The following is a 26,952-nucleotide window of genomic DNA, read 5'->3' as shown; positions in this document are numbered from 1 at the left end:
GATTATCTCTAGTCCAGGTTTCAACTCTGTCATATAAAATACACACACACACACACACACACGCACACACATATACATATACATATACATAAGTGTACATACATACATACATATATATTAAGCTGTTTACTGATCATTTCCTAAGCACCTACAATCTTTTACAATCACTTTCACTCCTTTGGGCATTCAAGAGTCCCTGTGCAGTTGTGACCAGGTATCCCTAATGGAGGAACGTGTACCGCAGCGCCCCCTAGTGACACTCTCTTGAGTCTTTTATACGGAAGTATGTGCAGGAATGAGACTATATACCAATCCACACAAGAGGATATAATTTAACACAATAATTTACCATTCATAATTAATTTTTATGACCATGCAGGGTTACAATGGTATTAAATTTCTCCCATACTGGTTTGCAATAGATTAAAAAAAAATATCACAAAGTCTTAGAAACCTGTATTTTCTCATCTGTGAGGGCAATAGGGGTAACCATGACAGAGAGAAGTTTATCAGGCTGTTGAACAGTGCATCCAAAATACACTTTGTAACAAGGCAGTCCTTCCCACATATATGTAGTCATAAACACACACACACACACACACACACACACACACACGAGTGCAAGGCTCAGATGAATTTCCCATGCTCTCTGTTTAGACAAGCAAGCCCCACGGAGTCGTCTCCGCCCGCCTTCAGCACCGTTTCTCCTCCTGTCCACGCTCCGTGGTGTTCTCTGGTGTACACTATTGTGAGCTCTGCTGACCGCCACTACTGTGCCATTGTTGTGTTTCCAGGGTTCTCAGGACTGTAACCGATTAAAGGCCTGATGACTAGGCACACAGTCAGTCTCCTTTAGCTACTACTGTGCAAGCACGCTCTCTGTCCTGGTCTCATTCACACTTTCTCCTTTCATCTCCAAATATAGTTAATAAAATGTTATTATGTCTAGAGCAGTGATGATAAATCCCAAAGATGTGAAAAACGAGTTGTGAAAAGCTTAGAGGATCAGATCAATTTTCTTTCTGGCTTTGAGCCTAACTTGTGTGGGTTGCCGCCATGAAGGTTAAAAAAAGGAAAAAAGATTAACCCGATCACGTATTTTATCACATTATATCCAAAGACAATTTAAAAGTATAAAAGATCTAACCGGCCAGCCTGTGAAAGATAAGTTGTCTACAATAAGATTATAAAGCAGCCATCTACTGAATTAGAAATTTAAGCCAGGAGGCCGTGGTTGAAAATACCACGCCAGATTACAAGGACAGTTAGAGTAGATTTCCTGTCATATTCAGCAACAGCTGTGCCTGCATCAAGTTAGCCAAACCCAGTGTCTGCCTTTCAAGGGCACGCACGGGGGCCGACGCACCCACTTTCTCTGTCCACGGGGAAAGTTTTGTGGACAGCACGCCTTTCCTCCCACCTTAAGTAAAAGCTTGTAATACCCACCTCATTGGAGCTACAGCTAGCCTGGCGCATTTCCCGTGCCCTAGGGATTCATGAGCGTATCTCCTTCCATGATGCAGTAGCAACATGCGTGGGGTATCACACAGCAGCCTGCTGCTCCTGCAGTGGAACCGTGGGTGGGAGGTCCACGGCAAGCCCTCCAGAAAGGGTCTGTGTCTCTTCTGACTCCCCCTCACCTCACTCACTGCCCCGCTGCCACTGCCTAATCTGAGAATTCACCTTCTCCTTCATGTTTAGACCTTCCGACTTCGAAAGAATCTATCACCAGTCTCTCTAAAACCCTAACCCTCGCCTAGGAATTTCATCCTAGTATCCATCTCTCACTGCTTCCAGTGTCAGACCTAAAGTTGATTCCAGAGTCCTTAATGGCTTTAAGCACCGACAGATCAATTAGTCCTATCCCCTTCCAACAGGCTCATCCTGTCGAAACAGCTTTATAGGTGACAGAGTAAGTAGGAGCCTGGCTTTGAATTCCGCAATGAAGGAAACAGCATACATGCTGGAGAAACAGCCTCTGAAACCCTGGATCCCCATCCCTATCAAATGCCTATAAAGAACCCTAGATCATCCTCTGTCAAATTATTTATAGGTGACAAGAAATATTTCTAATTATATCCATTCACAGCCACAGTCAGTGAATATTGTGCAAAGAGATTGCCAAAAATGGTTTTGCCAAGTAGGTCCCCAGCTAGGACAGCTGAGGTGGCTGCTGTGTTTGCAGAACAGCCTCTATAAAAGTGGAGCTGGGGTGCCTCGGTCCCGTCCTTCCTCAAATCCTTAAAGGTATGTATGTGTGGCAGCACGCTTGGCTACCTGGGCGCTCCTGGTGTGATGTGAGTGAGTTTTCCTGTAAGGGAGATAGATGGCTATTCCTTCCCAGACTTTCAGTACTGTTCACATCCCCGAGAAAGGCATGGCGTACAGTAGAGTTCTAATGTTTTGTGATTAAATGGTGAAAAAAAAAAAAAGCCCAGCTTCTCTGTTTTTTTCTTTCAACAGTATTGTCTGCCTCAAGCCTGCCTCCTCCATCTGGTAACATAAGAGGTAAGAGAAACTAACTATTACCTTCCAAAGAGCAAAGGGCTCTCTCTATTATTATGTTTTAATGAGCAACTATTTAATTTTTTTTGTTTATTATTGGGTATAGAAGCAACCAGTCTCTAAAAACAGCTTCTCATGAAATCTGACTTTTCAAGCCCTTTAATCAAACAGGATTTTATGCAATTTCTCTCCTGCACTGTTAGAACTTGATGAGTAAGGCAACCCTCATGAATATTTAATGCAAACTGCTGTGCAATTTACATTACAGTGAAAGAGGCTACATAGTAAAATAATAAAGTGTTGATCCAGCAGTCAAAATTTCTGAGTGCCAACCCAGTCTTTTCACTGATTCCTGCTCCGTGGGTCATGCCGGCTAGCTTTTACATGTCTTCAAATTCCCTTGTGTTGCAAGAGAATTAACACTAGACATGGATTTAGAGAGCTGGGCTCATAGCTCTTCACTGCCACTTAGCACTTCAGTGACCCTGGATGACCCTTTACCTTGCCCAACCTTAGCTTCCTCATCAGTAGAATCAGAAGGGCAGATTCAAGTCTGCCGCTAAAGCCCCTCTGGCTCTTACCATCTAGGATCTAAGCCAGTGCTTGCCAAGGACTCTTCCACCAAATCAAAACACTCAGTGGGTCTCCCCTTGTAAGCATGGGGAGATGTATATGAAGAACACAGAAAATGAAGAAAACCTACTAAGTATTAAGCAATTTGTTTAAGTGAACTTATACTTAATACACAATAGGTAATGTCATAATACATAGGTAATATCAACTTAGAAAGAAGTAGAGAAATCTATTGCTTCCAAAGGGAATGAATGTTACTTGCTGATGTTGGAAGTGATTACTACTGTGTGGACAAATCCCAACACCACACAAGGAAGTGGAGGGTCCTTGAAGACCCAAAGGTGACAAAGGACTGCTGCTGCTGACCTTTCTGTGTTCCCAGAATCCACTACAGAACAGCAATCATTAGGGCACAGTGCGTAGCTGATTTAAAAGTGCTTCATGTAAAATCACAAAAACAATGTCATAGAATAGCATTTGAAGAGAAAAATGCCAACTAACACCCAGTGAGTGTTTCAATATCTATCCCCTGAAAACATGTCTCAATTTCCATGTCTCCCCATAAGCCTTTTATTGATGATAAGCTACAGTATGTGGGAAATTTCATGTCTAAGTTGAGAAGTTCACTGTTTATAACAAAAGGCCAAGACTTTTTCTCGAAAGTCTATGAAAGATTGAAGCTGTTGTCATCACTGTCACTAGAAACCAATATGTTGCTCTCTGTAACATCCCTTCCTCCACTCCACTCCACTCCGGAGGTCACTGGCTCTTCTTACTCTGGCCAGAGAGGGAGCTGTTTTATTTGACCAGGATTTGTCAGTTGGGAAAAAAAAAAAAGTTGTGAATTGGTTTTGGCTTGGAACTTCATACCGGCTATCAGTTTCAGGAGAGAAATCAGAAATTTTATGGTTTTCAAAAAGAGAGGGTGGGAGGAAGAGAGGGAGGTCAGAAGCCTGATGTAGTAAGGACCAGGCAGAAACAAATGGGATGCTGAAACCAGTGAAAACTCAGGGAAATGCAGTGGTATGCAGCCACTGGGAGACTCATTAAAATGCAGGTGCCCGATTTCCCCATGTAACTCAAAGCAACAAACATAACTTTCAACTTATTTTTGTTTAGATAATAGTGACAATTTGTACACAGTTTAAAAAAAATAATAGGGTCTTGATTTTGACCTGGGACAAGATGATTTGCTGTTATTTACAGTGTTTCTTATACTAATATTTTATTAATATCCATCGTGTTGATTTTTTTTCCTTTATTCTTGATGGCTAACTGGCAGTTTATGTGCATTAAATATTCAACCTAAAGTTAGATGTTTCTTCTTACATTCAAAGTTAACAATTTTCAGACTCAATTTTAATAGTTTGTGATGGGTAAAATGGCCAAAGTTTTTTTGGAGACAGGATCTCTTTACTATATAGCTCTGTCTGTCCTGGAGCTATGAAGACCAGGCTGTTTTCAAACTCAAAGAGATCTGCCTGCCTCTGCAGCCCAAGTGCTGGGATTAAGGGTGTACACCATCATACCAAGCAATATCTGGTTGTTGTTTTTTTTTTTAAAGAAATAGATTCACTAAGATAATAAGTTAGAAAAATTATTTTCCATTTCTTTGTATCACCACAATGTAAAACAAACAAATAAATGGAACATGTGGGTAGGAAAAGAACAGGGGGTTAAAAAAAAATACACAGAAAAAAAAAAAGATTCTGAACACACTTGTAGCCTGAAATGTGGGTGGATGGTGCCCATCCACTGTGGTTTACATACACATAGAAGAAAAAAGAAAGTGGAAAATCTCATAAAAAGTTAAACTGTCAGCGCAGGGCTGTTAGGAAGTCTTGTCTTCTCTTAGCTCCCTGGCACAGTCCAGAGGCGGAACCCTAACGGGCAGAAGACAGTGAGCAAACAAAGCCCGCGAAAGTGAAACCCACTGGTCAGGGTTATCACTCACATCCATGTCTTCCTGTAGGTGCACCTGGCCCTGAGCTGCCCCCAATAGTCCGCAGCCATGAGTTCCGATGCCGAGATGGCCGTTTTCGGGGAGGCTGCTCCTTACCTCCGGAAGTCTGAAAAGGAGCGAATCGAGGCCCAGAACAAGCCTTTCGATGCCAAGACATCCGTGTTTGTGGTGGATGCCAAGGAGTCCTATGTGAAAGCAACAGTGCAGAGCAGGGAAGGGGGGAAGGTGACAGCCAAGACAGAAGCCGGAGCTGTGAGTAAAAGCAAGAAGGGTGAGAGGTAGGGAAGCGTGAATGAGCTTTTTCTGCTGCTTTGTTGGCACCAACTGGATCCTTCCATTCTTAACAGACTGTCACCGTCAAGGAAGACCAAGTCTTCTCCATGAACCCGCCCAAGTACGACAAGATCGAGGACATGGCCATGATGACCCACCTGCATGAGCCCGCTGTGCTGTACAACCTCAAAGAGCGTTACGCAGCCTGGATGATCTACGTGAGTGACACCTGTCATAGTCCATCAAGTCTGTGTACTTACTTCCTATTGTTGAAAATGTCCCATTACATCTGTGTGGTAAATTATGGGTCTCTGAAAACCGCATGTGCGGAAAGCTCTCTGCTTAACTGTATAAGCGGCTGTCTGGAGCATTAGTGCAGCAGCGACAGCAGGGGAAGCCTCGATGAACTAAACCATGAATCCTCCTGAGGACCCACTTCCCTAGATCCTCTCCCCTTGCTCACACAGCATTATTTCCAAGCTGGGGGGTAGTGAGATGATGATTGATTGAGCATCCTTGGCCTTGTCTTTGTCCACAGACCTACTCGGGCCTCTTCTGCGTCACTGTCAACCCCTACAAGTGGCTGCCGGTGTACAACCCCGAGGTGGTGGCCGCCTACCGAGGCAAAAAGCGCCAGGAGGCCCCTCCCCACATCTTCTCCATCTCTGACAACGCCTACCAGTTCATGCTGACGGGTGAGTGCTTGCATGACCACAACCTCTGTAAGCCATTAAAAAACACCTGTAAACTCATAGCACAAGAAAACATATGGCCAGAACCTTGAGAATGGACTGTTTGGCACACATGTCATAAGAGTAATGATAAAGGTAAAAAAAAAAATTATTAAGAATATGATGCACCAATTTAGCAAATTTCCCTATGCTAAAATTCAAATTTGTTGATGCTGATTTAGTTCGATTCAATCAAAATTAGATGTCAAAGGCAGCTTAATTACATCTACCGAATTACCTTGTTTAAAATGTAAGCTTTGAAATTTCATAAGCACCATAGGAAATGCAGCCAGGACAGGATTTTGAACTATGGGCCAGGTGAAAGAAGGGGACAAGCTACTGTTAAGCCACCTGCTACTCGGCTGATTCTCACTCTAGAAGAGTGAACTGGCACACCCCACAATCCTTACAGTAACGATGACATCAGTGTGGCAATTGGCACACCTTCACAATTAGTTCTTAAGACTTGTGAAAATAAGAGCACGCACTTAGTAACATCTGTGGTTTTGTTTAGTTAACGGTGTTGTCTGTGGTTTCCCTTCACAGATCGTGAAAACCAGTCCATCCTGATCACGTAAGCACACACCATACCTTTCTTCCTGCTGACTTTTGATTGCTATGGCAGAGCCTCTGGCCTTATATTCTGACTTTTCATCCTGTCCCCCACAGCGGAGAATCCGGGGCCGGGAAGACTGTGAACACGAAGCGTGTCATCCAGTACTTTGCAACAATTGCAGTCACTGGGGACAAGAAGAAGGAGGAAGCAACTTCTGGTAAAATGCAGGTGGGCACGTCCATCTGAGGGAGAAAGGACAGAAACCAAGCTTTTCAAAGCGTGATGGTGGCATGACAAAACCATAGCAACCAGACGCTGGTGCTATCAGAGTTCAGAAAACAAACCCTAGAAGGGCTTTGTGAGACTGAGATGAACAGGGTAATATGTTAGGAAGTTACAGGCCTGAGTTCCCACAGCCATTTCTCAGAGGCAGAAGTGGCCTGAGAGGCACAGAAATCAAGCCACGTTACAGGAATGTCCTTCACGCCAATTGAGGAGCCTTTCCTCTTTCTAAATCCTTGCCTAACTACGGGACGGGACCAAGGGAAGGAGGAGGACACATGAGAGGCTATTTTAGTATATACAACCCAGATAACTGAAGCTTTACTGTCCTTTCCCATTCCTCTCAAGGGGACCCTTGAAGATCAAATCATCAGCGCCAACCCCCTGCTGGAGGCCTTCGGCAATGCCAAGACCGTGAGGAATGACAACTCCTCTCGCTTTGTGAGTCTCTTGGTCTTCCGTTCATGTGACAATGACCTCCACACTTTTATATACACCATGTCAATGTATTTTCTACTTACTTGGTTTATAGTTAATGAAAAGGTTTCCAGCTTTTAATCAATGTTCCTTTGCCTATTTAAGGGTAAATTCATCAGGATCCATTTCGGTGCCACAGGCAAACTGGCTTCTGCAGATATTGAAACCTGTGAGTTAACAAACACTGCTGACTGAGAATCTTTTCTTTGGGGGCACACATTATTGGAAAAACTTTGCTCTTTTTTCTCCTATGTGAATTTCAAAGCTTAATTTTCCACTTGTTGGCTTTTTCTTTCTTTTTTTAATTTGTTTAAATTTTATTTATTCATTTATTTAACAATTTATTCATTTTATATCCAGACTGTAGCTCCCTCCCTCATCTCCACTGGGTCCCACCCTCCCTTTCTCTCTCCCTTTATCCCTTTCCCCTAGTCCACTGAAAAGGGAAGTCCTCCTCCCCTTCCATCTGACCCATAGCTTATAAGTCTCATCAGGACTGCCTGGTTCCTCTTCCTCTATGGTCTAGCAAGCCCATATCACCAGAAGGAAGTGATCAAGAGCAGGCAACAGAGTTCATGACAGAGATAGCCCCAGCTCCCCTTACTCTGGGACCCATGTGGAAACTGAGCTGCCTATCGGTTACAGCTGAGCAGGGGCACTAGGTCCTCTCCATGCATGGACCTTCCTTGGTGCATCAGTCTCTGCAGGTCCCCCCAGGGCCCATATTTTTTTGCTTTGTTGGTCTCCTTGTGGAGCTCCTGTCCCTTCTGGGTCCTTCTACTCCCCAACCCCTTCTTCCATAAGACTCCCTGCACTTGTGGCTTTTTTGTTTAAAAACGTGCCTAATCTGCCTTTCCAGATCTGCTGGAGAAGTCCCGGGTCACCTTCCAGCTGAAGGCTGAGAGAAGTTACCACATCTTCTACCAGATCATGTCCAACAAGAAGCCCGAGCTCATTGGTAAGGGACATCTTGACTTACTTCCGTAAAGACAATGCTTATGACGCCCCTCTGAAATGTGGTGACTCTGAATGCTCTTTCCCATGTGTGCAGAGATGCTTCTGATCACCACCAACCCATATGACTTCGCCTATGTCAGCCAAGGTGAAATCACAGTGCCCAGCATCGATGACCAAGAAGAGCTGATAGCCACAGATGTAAGTCATAGGGAAGAGGCAGGAGACAGCAAGGCCCTTTCAACACACAACCCTCTTTCTTCTACCAGAGTGAAACAGACTATCACAGACAGTGGGCCACACAGCACCACCTTTTAGGCTTTCTACATTTGGAAAGAAAAATCACAGACTATTTAAATGCCATCCCACACGTGTTATGATTCAAACATCCGCAGTGCATGTTAGGTACCTGACACCCTTCACCTGGCTGCATCTTTTTCACTCTTTATGGTGTTGCTCACTCTTTGCTCAATATTTACACCCTGGAAATATAGTGATTTCTTTTCTACTTTATGTCAGCTCCTTTACCCAGGAATCTTGGAAAAGCTATAATATTAGGCTACGTAGTCTAATCTGAAAGGTCTAAAAAAGTGAAGCAAACTCACTCCAGGATCTTGTTAATAATGTGCAGTTTCAAGATGAGGTAGCCCAGTGAGCCAGGACTAGAATGAAGGAGAAAGTCTCAGGAGAGACACTTTCCTTACATCTACTGCTGTCTTCTCCCACCTACAAACCACACTGACGTTCAGCACGAATGACTAAGACAAGAAAGTGTTGTGAATAGCACAATGCTGTCTTTAGCATCCACATTACTCGAATGGAAAGGCTGATCTCTGTTTCCTGGTGTTACTATGTGGGTCAAGGGGGGAGACACTGACTTGTAAGCCATCAGAGTATTAGTGAGACCTAAGGTGAGGTGTGGTGGGGAAGCGGGGAGCCAGGCTCCTAGAGTCCCCAGAAAACTGGGCATGGTGGTAACTGTAGCTGATTCAATTCTTCCAACAGACTGCTGTGGACATCCTGGGGTTCAGTGCAGATGAAAAGGTGGCCATTTACAAGCTCACAGGCGCCGTCATGCACTATGGGAACATGAAATTCAAGCAGAAGCAAAGGGAAGAGCAAGCTGAGCCAGACGGCACCGAAGGTAACAGCCCTGATGTCACCTTCCACGTGATAAAACTGTGACATGAGCCTTGAGAGGTAGGGACCTGTTGTACTGTCTGACCTTTCTAATGAAAGGCAGAGGGTTTAGGGTGAGGAGACCTCACACTGGCACATTGATATTTTCCAGCAGTGAGCACATTTACAGGAGTTTTATTATTTCTGCCCATTTCACTGTTCTGTTTTTCGTGTGTGTGTGTGCATGCGAATATTATCCTGAACTGTATCTTAAGCCTTCTTCATTCTTCATTCACTTTTTACAATATTTACTTCTTGATGGGAGCACATTTTACTCCAGTGAAATATTCAGGATTTCCTTGCCACCCAGATTATTATCTGCAGTGCACTTCTGCTGTATTTTAAATATCACAGAGAGCATGAGCTCCCCAAGCTCCAACTTACGAACAACTGAAGTTGGCATGAGAAGTGGCACTGCTTTTTAGACATAAGCAAATGGACAGACTTCCTGACATTTGTACCTCCCTGTTTGTATAAAACCATTGTCACCAACAGCATCGTTTGCAATGAGCTTGTGTAAGTCACTGTAAGGCCCACTGTTCCTGTTTCATTCCTGCAGTTGCTGACAAGGCCGCCTATCTGACAAGTCTGAACTCAGCTGATCTGCTCAAAGCCCTCTGCTACCCCAGGGTCAAGGTCGGCAATGAGTACGTCACCAAAGGCCAGACGGTGCAGCAGGTAAGTGTGAATCAAGCCCCTTGATTCACTTGAACCACTGGAGACTCAGAGGTTCATCACTGGCTCCAATCAAACAACTTAACTGAAACTCCTCCTGAAGGTGTACAACTCTGTGGGTGCCCTGGCCAAGGCCATGTATGAGAAGATGTTCCTGTGGATGGTCACCCGCATCAACCAGCAGCTGGACACCAAGCAGCCCAGGCAGTACTTCATCGGGGTCCTGGACATCGCTGGCTTTGAGATCTTTGACGTGAGTATTGAGCTGATTAGTGAATGCACACTAGCAGTCACTTAGCTGATCTTGCTGGAGCCTTGGAAATGCCCTTCACAAAGTACAAAACATGCTTTACAGAAAGTACAGATTCCCGCTGAACTGGGTCACTGGAAAGATCTGAACACAAGGAATTGAGTGTGAATAGGAAAAAATAGACTGCTACAGTTTTTAGGACAAGAGTCTCAACAGAGAGCCATAAAGGCTTATTCAAAGCTATTTTGAATCCATGCACACTAGCACAGAAACACTTTCTTTGGTCACCCTAAACGAATCTTTCAGAGTTCCCATTTAACAGCGTTTTCCCAATATGCAAGAGTTGTTACAGCTCCCTGGGAAACACTTGAGGATTTAACTCTTTATTGAGAATTACAACACCCTTTAAGAGATACTCTAAAATTCTAAACCTCCAACTAATAACCCAAAATGTCTCAAAAATTGAAGAAAATGTATTAGCTGCCTTATAAATACAAATAGGGACTTTATGACCACTTGCTTACATTTATCTCTTCCTGTAGTTCAACACCTTGGAGCAGCTGTGCATCAACTTCACCAACGAGAAGCTGCAGCAGTTCTTCAACCACCACATGTTCGTGCTGGAGCAGGAGGAGTACAAGAAGGAGGGCATCGAGTGGGAGTTCATCGACTTTGGGATGGACCTGGCTGCCTGCATCGAGCTCATTGAGAAGGTTGGTGAGACTACTCAAAGTCCAAAACAGGAACAACAAACAGCCCCTCCTCCTATGTTTACTTACAACCCACGTTCTCAAGAGTAAGCAGTGACATCTCAAGACATAGTTGTGTGCTCTGATCAGTTCTCAGGCAAGCCATGGCTCATCTGATATTAATGAATGAAGTAATTTCTAGAAAATAAGAGTAACGCTACACATACAAAACACGCAGATTTGCATTTCCAACTCTTATAACTTCATGGCTCCTCAGCTTTTTTATGACTTAGGGTCTACCTATGTAACCCTCACTGGCCTTGGAACTCACTACGTAAAGCCAGTGCAGCCTTGAACTCACAGGGATCCTCCTTCTTCTGTCTCCCAAGCACTAAGATTAAAGGTACATACCACCACATACCAGCTTCCTTCTTCCTCGTTTTCATTCCTGCATGATTTCATAGGTACGGAAGAAAGGGATCAAAGTACAGCCAGACCTTCGAACAGTCCATTAATCCCGGTGTGGCCACGATGCTGAGCTGCACCTGAATCCCTTCCTTGTGTACCGTAAAACAAGGCAGTGCGTAGTAAGATGCTTAAGCTTAGTTGTTGGATTTATCAATTCATCCCTTACTCCTTACTCATGATTACTATCAATTAAATAGACTAAACGTCCATTTGACTTTACCTGGGGAATGAGCCCTGAATTCCCCATTAGTAATTAAGGGAGTTAGTAACTAAGGAAAACAGTCAGATTAGGTTGGATCAACAGATGTATCGTATTTAGATAGAAATGATTAAGCAGTTTTAATATTCATAACTGTTGAGATCATGAGACTGGAGAGATGTCTCAGTGGTGTAGAGTGCTTGTTGCTGTATCATGAGGTCTGGAGTTTTGATTCCAGCACGCACATCAAGTGGCTCCCAGACACCTGAACTCCAGCACCGAGGGATCAGAAATCTTTTTCTGGCCTCCACAAGCCTCCAGGCATATACACACAGATGCATTCTCTCTCTTTCTCTCTCTCTCTCTCTCTCTCTCTCTCTCTCTCTCTCTCTCACACACACACACACACACACACACACACACACACAACTGGGATCTTGTCATGTACCTAGTGGTACCAAGAAAGAACCTATGTACAATCTCCTGAGCAATGATAAAGTAGAAATGAGATGCAACTGTCAGCTAGAAAAATTTCAAATACTCAGATCTAAATTCACAAAAATAGGAAAAAAATCTAGGTCGTACAACTTAGGAAAGTATATTAATTTGGTAACGTAATAGTTTCACTGCTCAGCAAAACCATACAGTCCCCAGAAAAAGTATTCATTTCTTTCAGTAGTATTTCAGCTTCTGAATTATCAAAATGATTTTTGAGAGTGGATTTGTGAATTTATATAGTCATCAGTGCTGAATTTGCCTTCAGTCTCAGAAAAGTCTAATTGTTTCATGAACAAAACCCAATGGCTCACCAGTGCTAACTCCACAGAGATGGGGGAAGGGCTGAAAATACAAAGAGTTTTCAGGAGACGATGGGAGGTGCACTTTCTTCTTGTTGAGGTTTCATTTCTGGTCTCCAGACACAGTCTCTGCTTTTCAGATCCTTTCTATGTCTAGAGTTGTGGTCAAAGATGTTACCCTGTGAGAAAGGAGTGTGGGAGTATGTAAACATTTGTAGGATAAAAACCCATTAGAATCCCATTTTCCACACTAAAAACAACATTTTCCAGATGGTACAGATGGGCTTTTAATCTAAGTCTTTTAGCCACATACATCCTATGCGTTCTCGAGATGATGGCTGTCACATTTTGTTAGAAGAGGGGAGTAAAAAGGTAGACTCTCATCTGTTCGGTGCACAATTTTGTGTTTTTCCTGTGGAATGCCCTCTTTTTAGGTTTGTACCAGTCATACAAACTACTGAAGCATGGTTTTCTAAGGGACTCCTCACTATCTTCTCCTTTTAAAATTCTAGCCAATGGGCATCTTCTCCATCCTGGAAGAGGAGTGCATGTTCCCCAAGGCAACAGACACCTCCTTCAAGAACAAGCTGTATGAGCAGCATCTTGGAAAGTCCAACAACTTCCAGAAACCCAAGCCCGCCAAAGGCAAGGCCGAGGCCCACTTCTCCCTGGTGCACTATGCAGGCACCGTGGACTACAACATTATCGGCTGGCTGGACAAGAACAAGGACCCCCTGAATGAGACCGTGGTGGGGCTATACCAGAAGTCCGGGTTGAAGACTCTGGCTTTCCTGTTCTCTGGGGGACAAGCTGCTGAAGCAGGTAACTTTTTATAGTATCAATTTGCTCCAAGAATCACATCACAAAAATACACTTTAGGGAGTAGACGCTGCTGCTCTGGGTGAATCAGGGAGTCCATCTCCTTTCTTCCATCTCTTGCACAATTCTTCTTCCCTGGGTGTCTATAATCATGCCACTGATTACTCTGTCTTCATCAGAATTGAGGTAGATGAGCTCTGGAAGGAAGAAGGGGAGTGAGTGCGATAGTCTCTTGAGGAAATGCAACCATCCTGATGCCTAGGCACAAAGAGGAATCAATGGCTGTAGCAAATAATCTCCATTTTTTCCATTCTGTTTTTCAGAGGGTGGTGGTGGAAAGAAAGGTGGCAAGAAGAAGGGTTCATCTTTCCAGACGGTGTCTGCTCTTTTCAGGGTACAGTATAATCTTACACTTAGAAGAGAATTAAACTGTCTTTACTGAGAGCTTTTAAAGGATGCTTATGATAAAATTGAAAAAAAAAAAGAAAGGTAGCAAGACATTTTTTAAAATCTGAAAAATATCTCAGGAAATTTTTAAGAAAAAAAAAAGCCATGCCGTGTCTCTTTCACAGCAAAGCCTGTTATACATGAGGCATGGCCCCAGGCCTCAAAGGAAGGAGATCTGGTAGTAAAGAGATTTTACGTGAAATCAGGCCCTCTTTTAAAACCACCCACTGGGTTCAAATTAGATCTACTCCCTATGATCAAAGTCTCAATACAAAACTTTTTGGATTGTCAGTGTTTGAGAAAAATAAACCAAAGAGGACTATTTCTGTACAACCGGGAATATTCTAGAAATCCACACTCCAGACACAGGCTAGTCCTCTTGGTCATCATAAAGACAGCTCACTAGACTATGATAGAACAAAAATGAACCCCCCAGCTGTAAGTCATTCTAAACCTCTCCGTACGGCTTCATAGGAGAATTTAAATAAGCTGATGACCAACCTGAGGAGCACCCACCCACACTTTGTCCGCTGCCTCATTCCCAATGAAACCAAGACTCCCGGTAAGACCCTTCTCGTGAGCAGAGCAGCCTCAGTGTGGCCTCTCTTCGGATGGCTGTCAAGCATGTTTTCCCCTTTCAGGGGCCATGGAGCATGAACTGGTCCTGCACCAGCTCAGGTGTAACGGGGTGCTGGAAGGCATCCGCATCTGCCGGAAGGGGTTCCCCAGCAGGATCCTCTACGCAGACTTCAAGCAGAGGTTTGTCTCACATCTTCTCATATTTTATCGAGAGCAGTGTTAAATTTTAAATACCAGTTGGCTCACCACCATGTGACCCATCCATCTCTTTTCACCAGTAGCTACTATTGTTCTTCTCAGTGAAGAAAAGTCATGTCTCGGTTATGCTTTCCATTTCAACAGATACAAAGTTCTAAATGCCAGTGCCATCCCTGAAGGTCAATTCATTGACAGCAAGAAGGCTTCTGAGAAGCTTCTAGGCTCTATTGACATTGACCACACCCAGTACAAATTCGGTCACACTAAGGTACCACCGTCCAAATTGCTGACATCATTTTAGCACTTCAGGAATTTCTGCCTGAAGGGAAAATGACAAATGTGACTTGTCTTTCCCAAGGTTTTCTTTAAAGCTGGGCTGCTGGGAACTCTAGAGGAGATGCGAGATGAGAAGCTAGCTCAGCTCATCACCCGCACTCAAGCCATGTGCAGAGGGTACTTGATGAGGGTGGAGTTCAAGAAGATGATGGAGAGGAGGTGAGAACACCATGTTTGCCCTTCCCACTGCTTTTATCACTGAATTCGGTGCAATTGTGATGGTCACTTTACACATCTTTGCCCATTTGTACTTATTTTTCTTCTTCCACAGAGAGTCCATCTTCTGTATCCAGTACAATGTCCGTGCCTTCATGAATGTCAAGCACTGGCCCTGGATGAAGCTGTATTTCAAGATCAAACCCCTGCTGAAGAGTGCAGAGACAGAGAAGGAGATGGCCAACATGAAGGAAGATTTTGAGAAGACCAAGGAGGAGCTGGCTAAGTCAGAGGCCAAAAGGAAAGAGCTGGAAGAAAAGATGGTAGCTCTGATGCAAGAGAAAAATGACCTGCAGCTCCAGGTTCAAGCTGTGAGTACCACACATTGCACACAGACCTTTCCTGTTTACCTGATCATGATGTGACTGTTTATAAGCAGTTCTAGGCTTCAGAGTAAACGATTTATATCCAGGCATCTGCTCTGATTGGCAGCCTTTCAAAACCACTAATATTCAGACCCAAAGAAACAACAGCCTCAAAGCCACGCCCATGATGCTTATGTCCATGTGTGCATCCTGCACAGCCTCGTTCCTAGTGAACAAAGGCATGAAAGCATCTCTAGGCATTTTCCTTTCTGTATGGAACATCCTCTTATATTAGAATACGCTCTCTTTGGTAAATAGTGTTGAATGCCAACTACAATGTACATTGTTTTTACCAGAGTAGAAAAAAAAAGGTCAACTTAAGCCCTTAACCGATTGTGAAAACAAAAACAAAAAACAAAAACAAAAAAAGCCTGAATTCAAGAATTAGTAAATGACTATTCCAAAAGGATTGAGAGCTAGGAAGTCATATATTTTTTGCAACAAAGCTACCTTCTCTTGACTTTACCTTTTGCACATGGATATTTAGAGGAAATACGTTAATCTACTTGATCAACAGATTAAGATCTTTGCATCTTATCTATTTAATTTCTTAAAATGTTGGCAACTTAATGGCCTATTCATTGATCAACTGGTAGTCATCTGTTCCCAACTTTTAATCCATTATTGTGTATTTGCAGATATAGTCTACACAAATGAAAATGCACTATTTCTCCCATTAGGAAGCAGATGGCTTGGCGGATGCTGAGGAAAGGTGTGATCAATTGATCAAAACAAAAATACAGCTTGAAGCCAAAATCAAGGAGCTAACTGAGAGAGCTGAGGATGAGGAGGAGATCAATGCAGAGCTGACGGCCAAGAAGAGGAAGCTGGAAGATGAGTGCTCAGAGCTGAAGAAAGACATTGATGACCTTGAGCTGACACTTGCCAAGGTTGAGAAGGAGAAGCATGCCACGGAGAACAAGGTATAATTATTATTCCCCTTAAACCCTTTACAAGTATTCATTTACTAAGGAGTCTTAAATCTTAGAATCACTGAACGTGAAAGGAAAATAGTTACAACCATGCCACCTTTATTTATTTATTTATTTATTTATTTATTTATTTATTTACTTCCACCTTTATCTCCTATTTTATTCAGCCACATGGCCTAAATTGGTTTATGGCTACTGTGTTCCCTGTCAGGATAATGTTGTCCTAAGAAGTTAAATGATCATCTGTTCAAATCTAAAGGTGAAAAACCTCACAGAAGAGATGGCAGGCCTGGACGAAAATATTGCCAAGCTGACCAAGGAGAAGAAGGCCCTCCAGGAGGCCCACCAGCAGACCCTGGATGACCTGCAGGCAGAGGAGGACAAGGTCAACACGCTGACCAAAGCCAAAACCAAGCTTGAACAGCAAGTGGATGATGTGAGTCTGAAAAATAAGCTTTTCCTTATAAGGAAGGATATAAACAACTGTGAGATGAAGCCATCAGCCACGTACATAAGCCTTGAGATGCAGGCTTAGCGTTGTCGTCCTATGTGCTTTTTCTTGGATATCTTGACTATGTAGTTCAGTGCTTAAGAACTGAAACAAAATCCCTTATAATTTAGCTTGAAGGATCACTGGAACAGGAAAAGAAGCTCAGGATGGACTTAGAAAGAGCAAAGAGGAAACTGGAGGGGGACCTGAAATTGGCCCAAGAATCCACAATGGATATCGAAAATGATAAACAGCAACTTGATGAGAAACTCAAAAAGTAAGTGTGATAAAATTCAGCTCCACCTTCTCGCTGTGTCGATGCAGATAAAACCTGCTTAAATGTTTCCAAGTTATTGCTTCATGAAATGTGGGGTAAAATAAACAATGACAACTTTGATTTTTTTTAATTTAATTAAAATGACATTTGGTGGCCTTGTAAAACATGTACTTGTCTCTCCTTTAAGGCCAGCAGTATAAAGAGTTCAGTTATAAATATGGCTGGGGAAAGAACTGACCATAAGCTACTGTGTTGCTATTAAACCAGGAAAGAGTTTGAAATGAGCAATCTGCAGAGCAAGATTGAAGACGAGCAGGCCCTTGGCATGCAGCTGCAGAAGAAGATCAAGGAGTTGCAGGTAAAAAAATGGCTTCCATCAGTCTAACTCATCAGGAGATAAAATGGCTGACCCAGGAAGCTGAGTCTGTCCTTTCCACCACCCCCAGGCCCGCATCGAGGAGCTGGAGGAGGAGATTGAGGCAGAGAGGGCCTCCAGGGCCAAAGCAGAGAAGCAGCGCTCTGACCTCTCCCGGGAACTGGAGGAGATCAGCGAGAGGCTGGAAGAAGCTGGAGGGGCCACTTCAGCCCAGATCGAGATGAACAAGAAGAGAGAGGCTGAGTTCCAGAAAATGCGCAGGGACCTGGAAGAGGCCACCCTGCAGCATGAGGCCACAGCAGCCGCCCTGAGGAAGAAGCACGCGGACAGTGTGGCCGAGCTCGGGGAACAGATTGACAACCTGCAGCGGGTCAAGCAGAAGCTAGAGAAGGAGAAGAGCGAGCTCAAGATGGAGATTGATGACCTCGCCAGTAACATGGAGACTGTCTCCAAAGCCAAGGTTTTTCCTGACTTCCTGTTTCATCTTTATCTGAAATACTTGGCAGTGACTCTAGCTAGCCACACTGCATGGCATCCCAGGTTTCCTGGTCAACATCACTGTATTGAATGGAAGCCCTCAAGTTTCCATGTCTTACTTTTCAAAATCACCTCCTTAAGCTTTGTTGCTATGGCCACGACAATAGTAATGCAGTGACAAGGAAAAGTCCCCTCTACGTGATGTAGACCATAAACGATGTTCATGTTCCCCTGAAAAAGGGATCTAGTTTCCATCACCTATGCATTTAGTCACCTCCGCTCCTCCACTGCTTCCCAAGCACTGTCCAAGGCTTTGACAGCAACATGAATAACATCCGGTGGCGGTTATCAATAGTTTCAGGCCTCTAAACCTCAGTCTTCCATGTAGAAGAGGGTCATCTTGCCCTGCTTTTCACCTCCCACCACAGGGGAACCTTGAGAAGATGTGCCGCACCCTGGAGGACCAGCTGAGTGAAGTGAAGACGAAGGAGGAGGAGCAGCAGCGGCTCATCAATGAGCTGTCCACCCAGAAGGCACGCCTACACACAGAGTCAGGTCAGTCAGTGAGCGTCACCACCTCTGCAGCAAAGCACGAAAGGCCAGCCCCATCCTGGGGGCCCAGGCCATGCCTTGCACAGTGTACGCACATTTATCGCTCCTTACTCTTTTATCTTTAGAGCGCTAGATGGTTGCAAAATCAATTTACTCTGAGCTACAATTAGAGGGTGAAAGACTCTCGGGCTTCGGAGAGTTCCATTACCCCAGGAACCCTCAAACATCCCCAATCCTAAAACACCAAAGAAAGCAGTACGCTAACATTCTGGAGGCTGTTCTTTGCCTTCTACCAAATAAGGAGGGCAGCATGACATTCCACTATACTCTTTGCTAAGACAACTGAATTCAGCCATTCATGTTTTCTCTCTCAGGTGAGTTTTCCCGACAGCTGGATGAGAAAGATGCTATGGTTTCTCAGCTGTCCCGAGGCAAACAAGCATTTACACAACAGATTGAGGAACTAAAGAGGCAGCTAGAAGAGGAGTCAAAGGTGAGAACCTTCAGTTGATACTTTCATTCACAGAACGGGGCATCCTGAAACACCACTGAGCTTCGAGGAGAGGTCTTCAGTGATTAGAATGCAAACTCACATCATTCATTTTCGGGTTATTTAGGCCAAGAACGCACTGGCCCATGCCCTGCAGTCAGCTCGCCATGACTGTGACCTGCTGCGGGAACAATATGAGGAAGAGCAGGAAGCCAAAGCCGAGCTGCAGAGGGCCATGTCCAAGGCCAACAGTGAGGTGGCCCAGTGGAGGACAAAATACGAGACGGATGCCATCCAGCGCACGGAGGAGCTGGAGGAGGCTAAGTACGGGTTTCCAAGAATTAGACAGAAAGCAACCAAAGTAAAGGAAAAATGAAGGAAGATAGGATTGAATATTTGCGCCCTAAAGATCATCAAATAATTTCTTAGCTCCCATATCTGTATAGTTAAAAGCGGCATAAGCATAGTCTAGGATCCCATTCCACCTAATACTATTGAGGAAAGGTATCCTCTTCCGAGTCGTCAGGGTGAACTCAGCTTCAGTGTCCTCCCTTTTCTTCTTTCTGTCTGGTTTCATCACTCTGTCACTTGAAGTGGATAAGAGCTCACCTGGGAAATCAGAATTCTGGGAGAGACTAAATGGGCACTAAGAAGTGATTCTAGAAAAGCCTGTGGGCTCACAGACATAGAAGCGCTGAGGGGGAATGCACTCTCCCAATCTGCAGATAGGCAGAGCTCACTGTGTCAGCTCTGACTCTTCTCTTGGCCCCTCACACTGACCACCTCCTCAGGAAGAAGCTGGCTCAGCGTCTGCAGGATGCCGAGGAGCACGTAGAGGCGGTGAACTCCAAGTGTGCGTCCCTGGAGAAGACGAAGCAGCGGCTGCAGAACGAGGTGGAGGACCTCATGATTGACGTGGAAAGGTCTAATGCTGCCTGCGCTGCGCTGGACAAGAAGCAAAGGAACTTCGACAAGGTGGCCCACGTGACCCATGATTGACTCCGGGGAGGCAGGGGCATCAGGCCTGGGTTCAGAGTTTAACTAACGGTGTGCTTCCAGGTGCTGGCAGAATGGAAGCAGAAGTATGAGGAAACTCAGGCTGAGCTTGAAGCCTCCCAGAAGGAGTCTCGTTCTCTCAGCACTGAGCTGTTCAAGGTGAAGAACGCCTATGAGGAGTCTCTGGATCAACTCGAGACGCTGAAGAGAGAAAACAAGAACCTGCAGCGTGAGTCGGGGTGACCTTCCCAACCCTACTCAGTCCTGGCTGGACCCTCCCATGATGCTGTTGTTCTAACCGCTACCTGTCACCTGTTCTTCCACAGAGGAGATTTCTGATCTGACAGAACAGATTGCAGAGGGAGGGAAGCACATCCATGAGCTGGAGAAAATTAAGAAGCAAATCGATCAGGAAAAGAGCGAGCTGCAGGCGTCTCTAGAGGAAGCAGAGGTACACACTTTGCTTGCTCGCCTATCCACTACAAACAGACCGAAAAAAGAATCGTGACTGAGACTGACAACTGTGTAAGCTTTGGCGGGACAGTGCCAAGGAAAATCCGTCAAGGAAAATCCTTACATGCATACCTTGCAAACGCAGAGTCAATAATCTAAGCTGAGATGTGGGATAGTTTGGGGAGGAGGGTTAAGTGCCTTGAGAAGTCACCATAGAGAAGTCACCAAAATGTCGCTCCTATTAAGGCATCACTTGAGCACGAGGAAGGCAAAATCCTTCGCATCCAGCTCGAGTTGAACCAGGTGAAATCTGAGATTGACCGCAAAATTGCTGAAAAAGATGAAGAAATAGATCAGCTGAAGAGAAACCACCTCAGAGTGGTGGAGTCCATGCAGAGCACACTGGATGCGGAGATCCGCAGCCGAAATGATGCCCTGAGGATTAAGAAGAAGATGGAGGGTGACCTCAATGAGATGGAGATCCAGTTGAACCACGCCAACCGGCAGGCTGCAGAGGCGATCAGGAATCTTCGGAACACTCAAGGAATGCTGAAGGTACCTTGGGGTGAAGACACACAGTGCTGCCAGAGTTTATTGTGGGATTCAAATCTTAAAGCGTTAGAAAAAATACAGGGCATAAATTATCAATCAAGGGGGCCGGAGAGATGGCTCAGTGGTAGAGAGCACTGCCTGCTCTTCCAAAGGGCCCGGGTTCAAATCCTAGCACCCACATGGCAGCTCACAACTGTCTGTAATTCTAGTTCCAGGGGATCTGACACCCTCACATAGACATACATGAAGGCAGAACACCACTGTAACTACAATAAAATAATAAAAAATTATCAAAGCAATGTAGTAGCAAGATTAAAATAAAAATGTATGCACCCAGTTGAGAAGGAGCTAAGTTCTGTCTGAAAGGCCCAAGAGAGAGTTTGCTTTGTCATCCGAGACAAAATGAGTGGTAAAGAATGTGGAGACAGTGTGATGAAGCAGATCAGCCTTCCAAATGCTAGGACTATAGATCTCACCCACCAAACCCAGATCTGGACTTCCCTTTTAAAGAGGTAAAATAACATAATCAGGGTAGCTGAATTTAAAGACTTTCCTGATCCAAAATCGCATAGATTTATCCAAAATTGTTTTTATGATTTGGGATCTGAGGTAAAACATTATGTGCTTTTGAATTGAAGTATTGCACCAGGCTTCCAACGATATTTTTAATCGTACTTATATGGATGTTTCTATGTGATCAGACTCTGAGCTAATAAGATCCAGGCGTGAACATGACGCTACATTTGAATCCACTCTAACTGGACTGTGAGTATGCGTGTCTCTCCTCTGTGCACAGGACACCCAGCTGCACCTGGATGATGCCCTCCGGGGCCAGGATGACCTGAAGGAGCAGCTGGCTATGGTGGAGCGCAGAGCCAACCTGATGCAGGCTGAGATCGAGGAGCTGCGGGCATCTCTGGAACAGACGGAGAGGAGCAGGAGAGTGGCCGAGCAAGAGCTTCTGGATGCCAGCGAGCGTGTACAGCTCCTGCACACTCAGGTGAGGCTCGGGGCCACGGTTATCAAATGCGCGTTTTGAAGCTAAAGGCAGTCTGAGGGGGTGAGCTTGTTCAGAGGATGCACAAGGAATGCATCTCCAGGGTTTTGAAGTGCACAGAGACATCTAAGCATGTACTGAGACATAGACAGGTCTACTTACGGGCCGGCATAGTTGTGGGCTTGAGCAACCTGGAAGCTTAGATATAAAGAGGCACTGAAGACCACATTCAGGTATACAGACAACACTGGTGACCATCTTATCTTCCCAACCCTACGCAGGAAATGAATAAGCAAATCAAATATAAACACAGTAAGTCACCATGATATTTATTATCATGCGTGTGCCTAAAGTTAACATCACAGTATATGTAAAGAGCTCGTGGGTTCAAGTCCATGGAGCTGGTTAGCACGTGTGCTCTGTAGTGCATTTGTTAAATAAATGGTGGGCAGTTCTTGCAAGGACCACAGGGAACATTCACTGCCTCAGAAACACAGCCAGGAAGCAGAAAGAGAACAAAGCAAATTAAGGTGAGGGATCCCCCATTGTTTTTTGTTTAAAAAAGGAATACAAGAAACATTCAAAAAAAAATAAGCAAAAGTGTTATCAATGTCTCTGGTTACTGAGGGCGTAATAGTTTTGTCATGATGATTTGCATATTCAACTCTTTAAATTATAAACTTAAAGAGAATATTTTTGGGCATTGTAATGTCTAAAATCAACAATTATGAAGATGTTCAAATCAGTACTCGAATATTTAAAACCAAATTAGTTATTATGTAACAATTTTCTTACTAATTATGAGTACCTAGGATTGACTGACTATCTCAAATACTGTTAACTTTCCAAAAACATGGGGATTCTTGGTTATCTTTTGCATAAATAAATATGCTGCTTATGAACTTATAACATTGAGGCAACCTGTATGGAAAAACAGCCGGAATAAGCTGCTTTTCATCAGCGGGGCGGTACACAACAGTATGACGCTGGGCAGTTTCACTTTGGGCGTACAGGCATCCATGGAGAACAAGTAAATACCTGGGGCATTACAGAGTAAAGTTTACATCGAATCACTTATGTTTTATGACCAGAGATTTTGGTAGACAAAGCCACAAGCTTGGACTTAACTCCTGATTTGTTTTTATTTTTGAATATTTGTTATTATCAACTAGTTAGGGCTAAATACACGAGTTATAAATGTAACTGAATGTAGTTTTCCGACTTTTTGTAATTTGTAACAGAACACCAGCCTCATCAACACCAAGAAGAAGCTGGAGACAGACATTTCCCAAATCCAGGGAGAGATGGAGGACATCGTCCAGGAAGCCCGCAATGCAGAAGAGAAGGCCAAGAAAGCCATCACTGACGTGAGCAGAGGGCAAGACGGAGGTAGCGAACCTGAATCGTGCCGGGGCTAGGCAGCCCCTAACCCGCTGTTTTATGACTCACCAGGCCGCCATGATGGCGGAGGAGCTGAAGAAGGAGCAGGACACCAGCGCCCACCTGGAGCGGATGAAGAAGAACATGGAGCAGACGGTGAAGGACCTGCAGCACCGCCTGGACGAGGCCGAGCAGCTGGCGCTGAAGGGCGGCAAGAAGCAGATCCAGAAACTGGAGGCCAGGGTGGGTGCCCACATTTCTCAGCTCCCAGCCCGTGTGTGCGAACAGTCACAGCCAAACTGTTGACCGTGTTTTCTCTTCCAGGTGAGGGAGCTTGAAAACGAGGTGGAAAATGAACAGAAGCGCAACATTGAAGCTGTGAAGGGTCTGCGCAAGCACGAGAGGCGCGTGAAGGAGCTCACGTACCAGGTGACCGGCCTTTCCGTCACCGCCAGGCCTACAGCTCTTGAGAACATCAAACTAGGGGGGTAGTGTCGGGGCATGACGTCATCCGTTTGCTGCCTCTTTCAGACCGAGGAGGACCGCAAGAATGTGCTCCGGCTGCAGGACCTGGTGGACAAGCTACAGACTAAAGTGAAAGCCTACAAGAGACAAGCTGAGGAGGCTGTGAGTATCTCCATAGCAACAGGGACTGGTCCAGGAGCATGCCCATTCCTGTGAGGCACCAGAGTCGCCATAACTCAAGGGGCTTTCTTCTAAGGCAGTGAGCAAACCGAGAGCCTAAAATTAGGTAGGGAAATGAGTATCTGTTTGGAAAGCCAAAATGCTGCAACAAGTTATTGGAGTTTCAGACAGTCTACTTCATTTCTCTGAGACTGCCTCAAGTAGTGTTTCAGACAAGCTAACCCAGACATGCTTCTCCACTGCGCTACAGTTACTATCTAGAACATTACAAACTCCCAGCATTCACAGGGCTATGTGAATGAGGGTCTGAATTATTCTAGGCCTCATTTAACATTACGGTTAAGCCCAGTTCTGAACTTTTTAAAAACTTAATGCTCTCTGTACCCAGCATCACTGTGTGTTCTTTTTGAAGTTTGCTCTATAGAAACCGGATTGAGGCAGATCCCCACTTCTTCGACCTCTATGCAGTCATCTAGCAGCCTCAGTGTGCCAGGAAAATAGTCTAGTGAAAGAGACTAAAGAGGGGGCGTTGCAAGTGTACCCCTTCCTGTCGTCAACGCTAGGAGCTGTTCTGTCTGCAAATAAGGACTCCACCAGATGACAGGGCCTTTTACTTCCCCACAGCAAATCCGGTAGCTTCTTTCTTAGCAACGAAGGCAATTGACAAGCAGAAAATGCCGTATCTTATTCTCTCCAATCGTTCCCATTCACAGGAGGAACAATCCAATGTCAACCTGGCCAAGTTCCGCAAGATCCAGCACGAGCTGGAGGAAGCCGAGGAGCGCGCGGACATCGCCGAGTCCCAGGTCAACAAGCTGCGGGTGAAGAGCCGCGAGGTTCACACCAAAGTCATAAGTGAAGAGTAATCCATTCTTCTGTTGAAAGGTGACAGAAGAAATCACAAAATGTGACGTTCTTTGTCACTGTCCTGTATATCAAGGAAATAAAATCTGCAGATAATTTTGCAATGTAGAAGCTCTTTTGTCTTTTAATTATAAGCTCCATGATGCTTTGGGGACAAATTTATTTCTTAAACCTTTGTTGAATACTTACTACATGCAGAGATGTCAGAGAAATGAGCCATGTAAAGACCAAGCACATGGATATTACTCACCCAGCTTTACTGAGTATTGAGTAGGTGTTTGGTACAAGAATGGTCATCAGGGAAATGAGTTATCCCTGTTTTGAGAAACTCAGCTGCCAGGGAGGGGGAGGCACACTCTGGACAGCTGTGAAAGGGTATACTTCCTCAGACAGAAGATAATGTATGGCCAGAACATGAGGTGCTACCTGGGAGTCCAGAGAGATTTCTCAAAGGACACTGGGAGCTCCTTTCTCAGAGATGAGCAGTCAGTCAGTTATCTGTGATAGGGAAAAGAAGATGGCCGCTGTAAGAGAAAACAAGTATGAGTCATTTCACAGCATAGATGTCGTGAGCAAAGGGCAGCAGATGAGACCAGACAGGGGAAGGGAAGGGTATGGTCCCCTCATACAGCTCTGAAGAATTAGGGCATGCGTCCAACTGGCCAGATTTCACAATGAAGACAGTTGGCCCATTCTGGGAGTGGTACAGAGGGAGGAAAGAGTAGGGTAGGAAAGACCACAGCCTGTGAAGGCTGCTTGAGAAGTGTGGTCCCTATTCCAGGCAATGGAGGTAAAATGAAGAAGAAAGCAGAGTGAAAGCTGGGTTCCCAGGCTGGCAGAGAGGAAGTGGGGACGCAGCAAAGAAATTTTGCAGTGTTCATAATGTCAGATTACTTTGTGGCTATTCACTTTATTTCATTTTGGGAGAAACCCTTTTCCTTGGAATCCTTTTGCCTTCCACGAAGAATGGATAGAACAGTTTAGATGACCTCCATTCTGCAGAACTTGACTTTCCTTAGTAGCTTACACATTTTAAGGAGGAAAAAGAAATGAAATTCATTTCCTAGTGTCAAAAAAAAAAAAAAAACACATCACTGACATTTTATTATAGCCATTGTTTGAGTGATTTTTTTAAATACTTTTTTGAAACTTAAAATTTTGGGTTCATTGGGAGGATGTTGAAAAAATAAGACAAGAGAAGCCCAATTTCTCCTTCTCCAGTGGCAGATAGACACCCCTTTCTAATGAGGAGGCCACTTTGGAAAACCATCTTCCCCTGCGTGGGAAAGCTAATTAGTAATGAACAGCTTGCCCTGGCAGAAGAGAATTGTAAAAGCCTAGAAAATAATCATGAGGAATATCTCACCTCAGCCATGATGAAGACTAATGAAATATCCTGCTTAGTGTCAGCATTTATTATTACATTTAATTAAGCTCTGTAGAGTTAACCTATTGACCCCAGAAGCACTAGGCAACCACTGTATTATTCTGTCTCCCAACTACGTGATTGCCTAAGCAGAGCTGAGAGTGGATCCTATCATATGTAAGCCAATTGTTCTGCCTCCCCTTAAAGCAGGAAGCTTAGAGATCAGAGGTATTCTGGTTGACACGCTTCCTCGTCTTCCTTACACATTAGGTGGATCTCGGCCCCCATTCTGTATCTATTAGAATAAAGCCACACATAGTCATCTCAGAAGGCTCACATGATGCCCTTTACTTTTCCTTCATTGCTCTGAGGTGTTATGAAATATCAGTCCCCCAACCCCCCCCCGAACCAAGGCAGGCTGCATGCAAAGAGCATGCTTGTATATATTTCAATATATACAGATATTCTAATAGCAACAAACACTTCATCTGGAGTGGCTGGGTAACCAACTAGGATGATCCTGGGGCTGGAGAGATGCTCAGAGTATGCACAACTCTTGCAGAGGACCTCAGTT

The 26,952-nt window shown here is 44.5% G+C and overlaps 1 protein-coding gene across 2 annotated transcripts; it reads left to right on the top strand.

Annotated features, from left to right (window-relative positions):
- The first annotated feature begins 5,089 nt into the window (after nucleotides 1–5,089).
- LOC129666828 (myosin-4) lies at nucleotides 5,090–25,083 on the top strand. 2 transcript variants are annotated; one of them, XM_055594121.1, is made up of 39 exons: nucleotides 5,090–5,293; nucleotides 5,389–5,532; nucleotides 5,853–6,009; nucleotides 6,592–6,619; nucleotides 6,715–6,829; nucleotides 7,232–7,324; nucleotides 7,466–7,529; nucleotides 8,220–8,318; nucleotides 8,412–8,515; nucleotides 9,320–9,458; nucleotides 10,053–10,171; nucleotides 10,272–10,421; nucleotides 10,961–11,131; nucleotides 13,084–13,393; nucleotides 13,586–13,605; nucleotides 13,731–13,784; nucleotides 14,312–14,399; nucleotides 14,479–14,596; nucleotides 14,759–14,882; nucleotides 14,973–15,109; nucleotides 15,222–15,477; nucleotides 16,212–16,454; nucleotides 16,723–16,899; nucleotides 17,085–17,230; nucleotides 17,498–17,588; nucleotides 17,677–18,066; nucleotides 18,512–18,638; nucleotides 19,010–19,128; nucleotides 19,253–19,449; nucleotides 19,917–20,100; nucleotides 20,185–20,350; nucleotides 20,448–20,572; nucleotides 20,821–21,129; nucleotides 21,923–22,126; nucleotides 23,365–23,490; nucleotides 23,576–23,746; nucleotides 23,828–23,932; nucleotides 24,035–24,130; nucleotides 24,862–25,083. In XM_055594121.1, exons 1-39 carry the CDS (start codon nucleotides 5,090–5,092, stop codon nucleotides 25,012–25,014), a joined length of 5,823 nt encoding a protein of 1,940 aa, XP_055450096.1. In that variant the 3' UTR covers nucleotides 25,015–25,083. The 2 variants fall into 2 exon arrangements, with proteins under 2 accessions (XP_055450096.1, XP_055450095.1); XM_055594120.1 differs by lacking the exon at nucleotides 13,586–13,605 and having other exon boundaries at nucleotides 13,714–13,784.
- Nucleotides 25,084–26,952: the final 1,869 nt, after the last annotated feature.

The sequence above is a fragment of the Psammomys obesus genome, unplaced genomic scaffold (genome assembly GCF_907164565.1).
Source record: "Psammomys obesus unplaced genomic scaffold, mPsaObe1.curated_primary_1811, whole genome shotgun sequence".
Lineage (NCBI taxonomy): Eukaryota > Metazoa > Chordata > Mammalia > Rodentia > Muridae > Psammomys > Psammomys obesus.
This window is presented reverse-complemented; position numbering and strand designations above follow the sequence as displayed.

Bases quoted from the DNA above. Each gene is read 5' to 3' on its own strand.
- LOC129666828 (XM_055594121.1), top strand. From the start codon at position 5,090: ATGAGTTCCGATGCCGAGATGGCCGTTTTCGGGGAGGCTGCTCCTTAC. The intron at 20,351-20,447 runs GTGAGTCGGGGT...GTTCTTCCACAG, and splicing joins AGAAAACAAGAACCTGCAGC to AGGAGATTTCTGATCTGACA. The intron at 22,127-23,364 runs GTGAGGCTCGGG...AATTTGTAACAG, and splicing joins TACAGCTCCTGCACACTCAG to AACACCAGCCTCATCAACAC.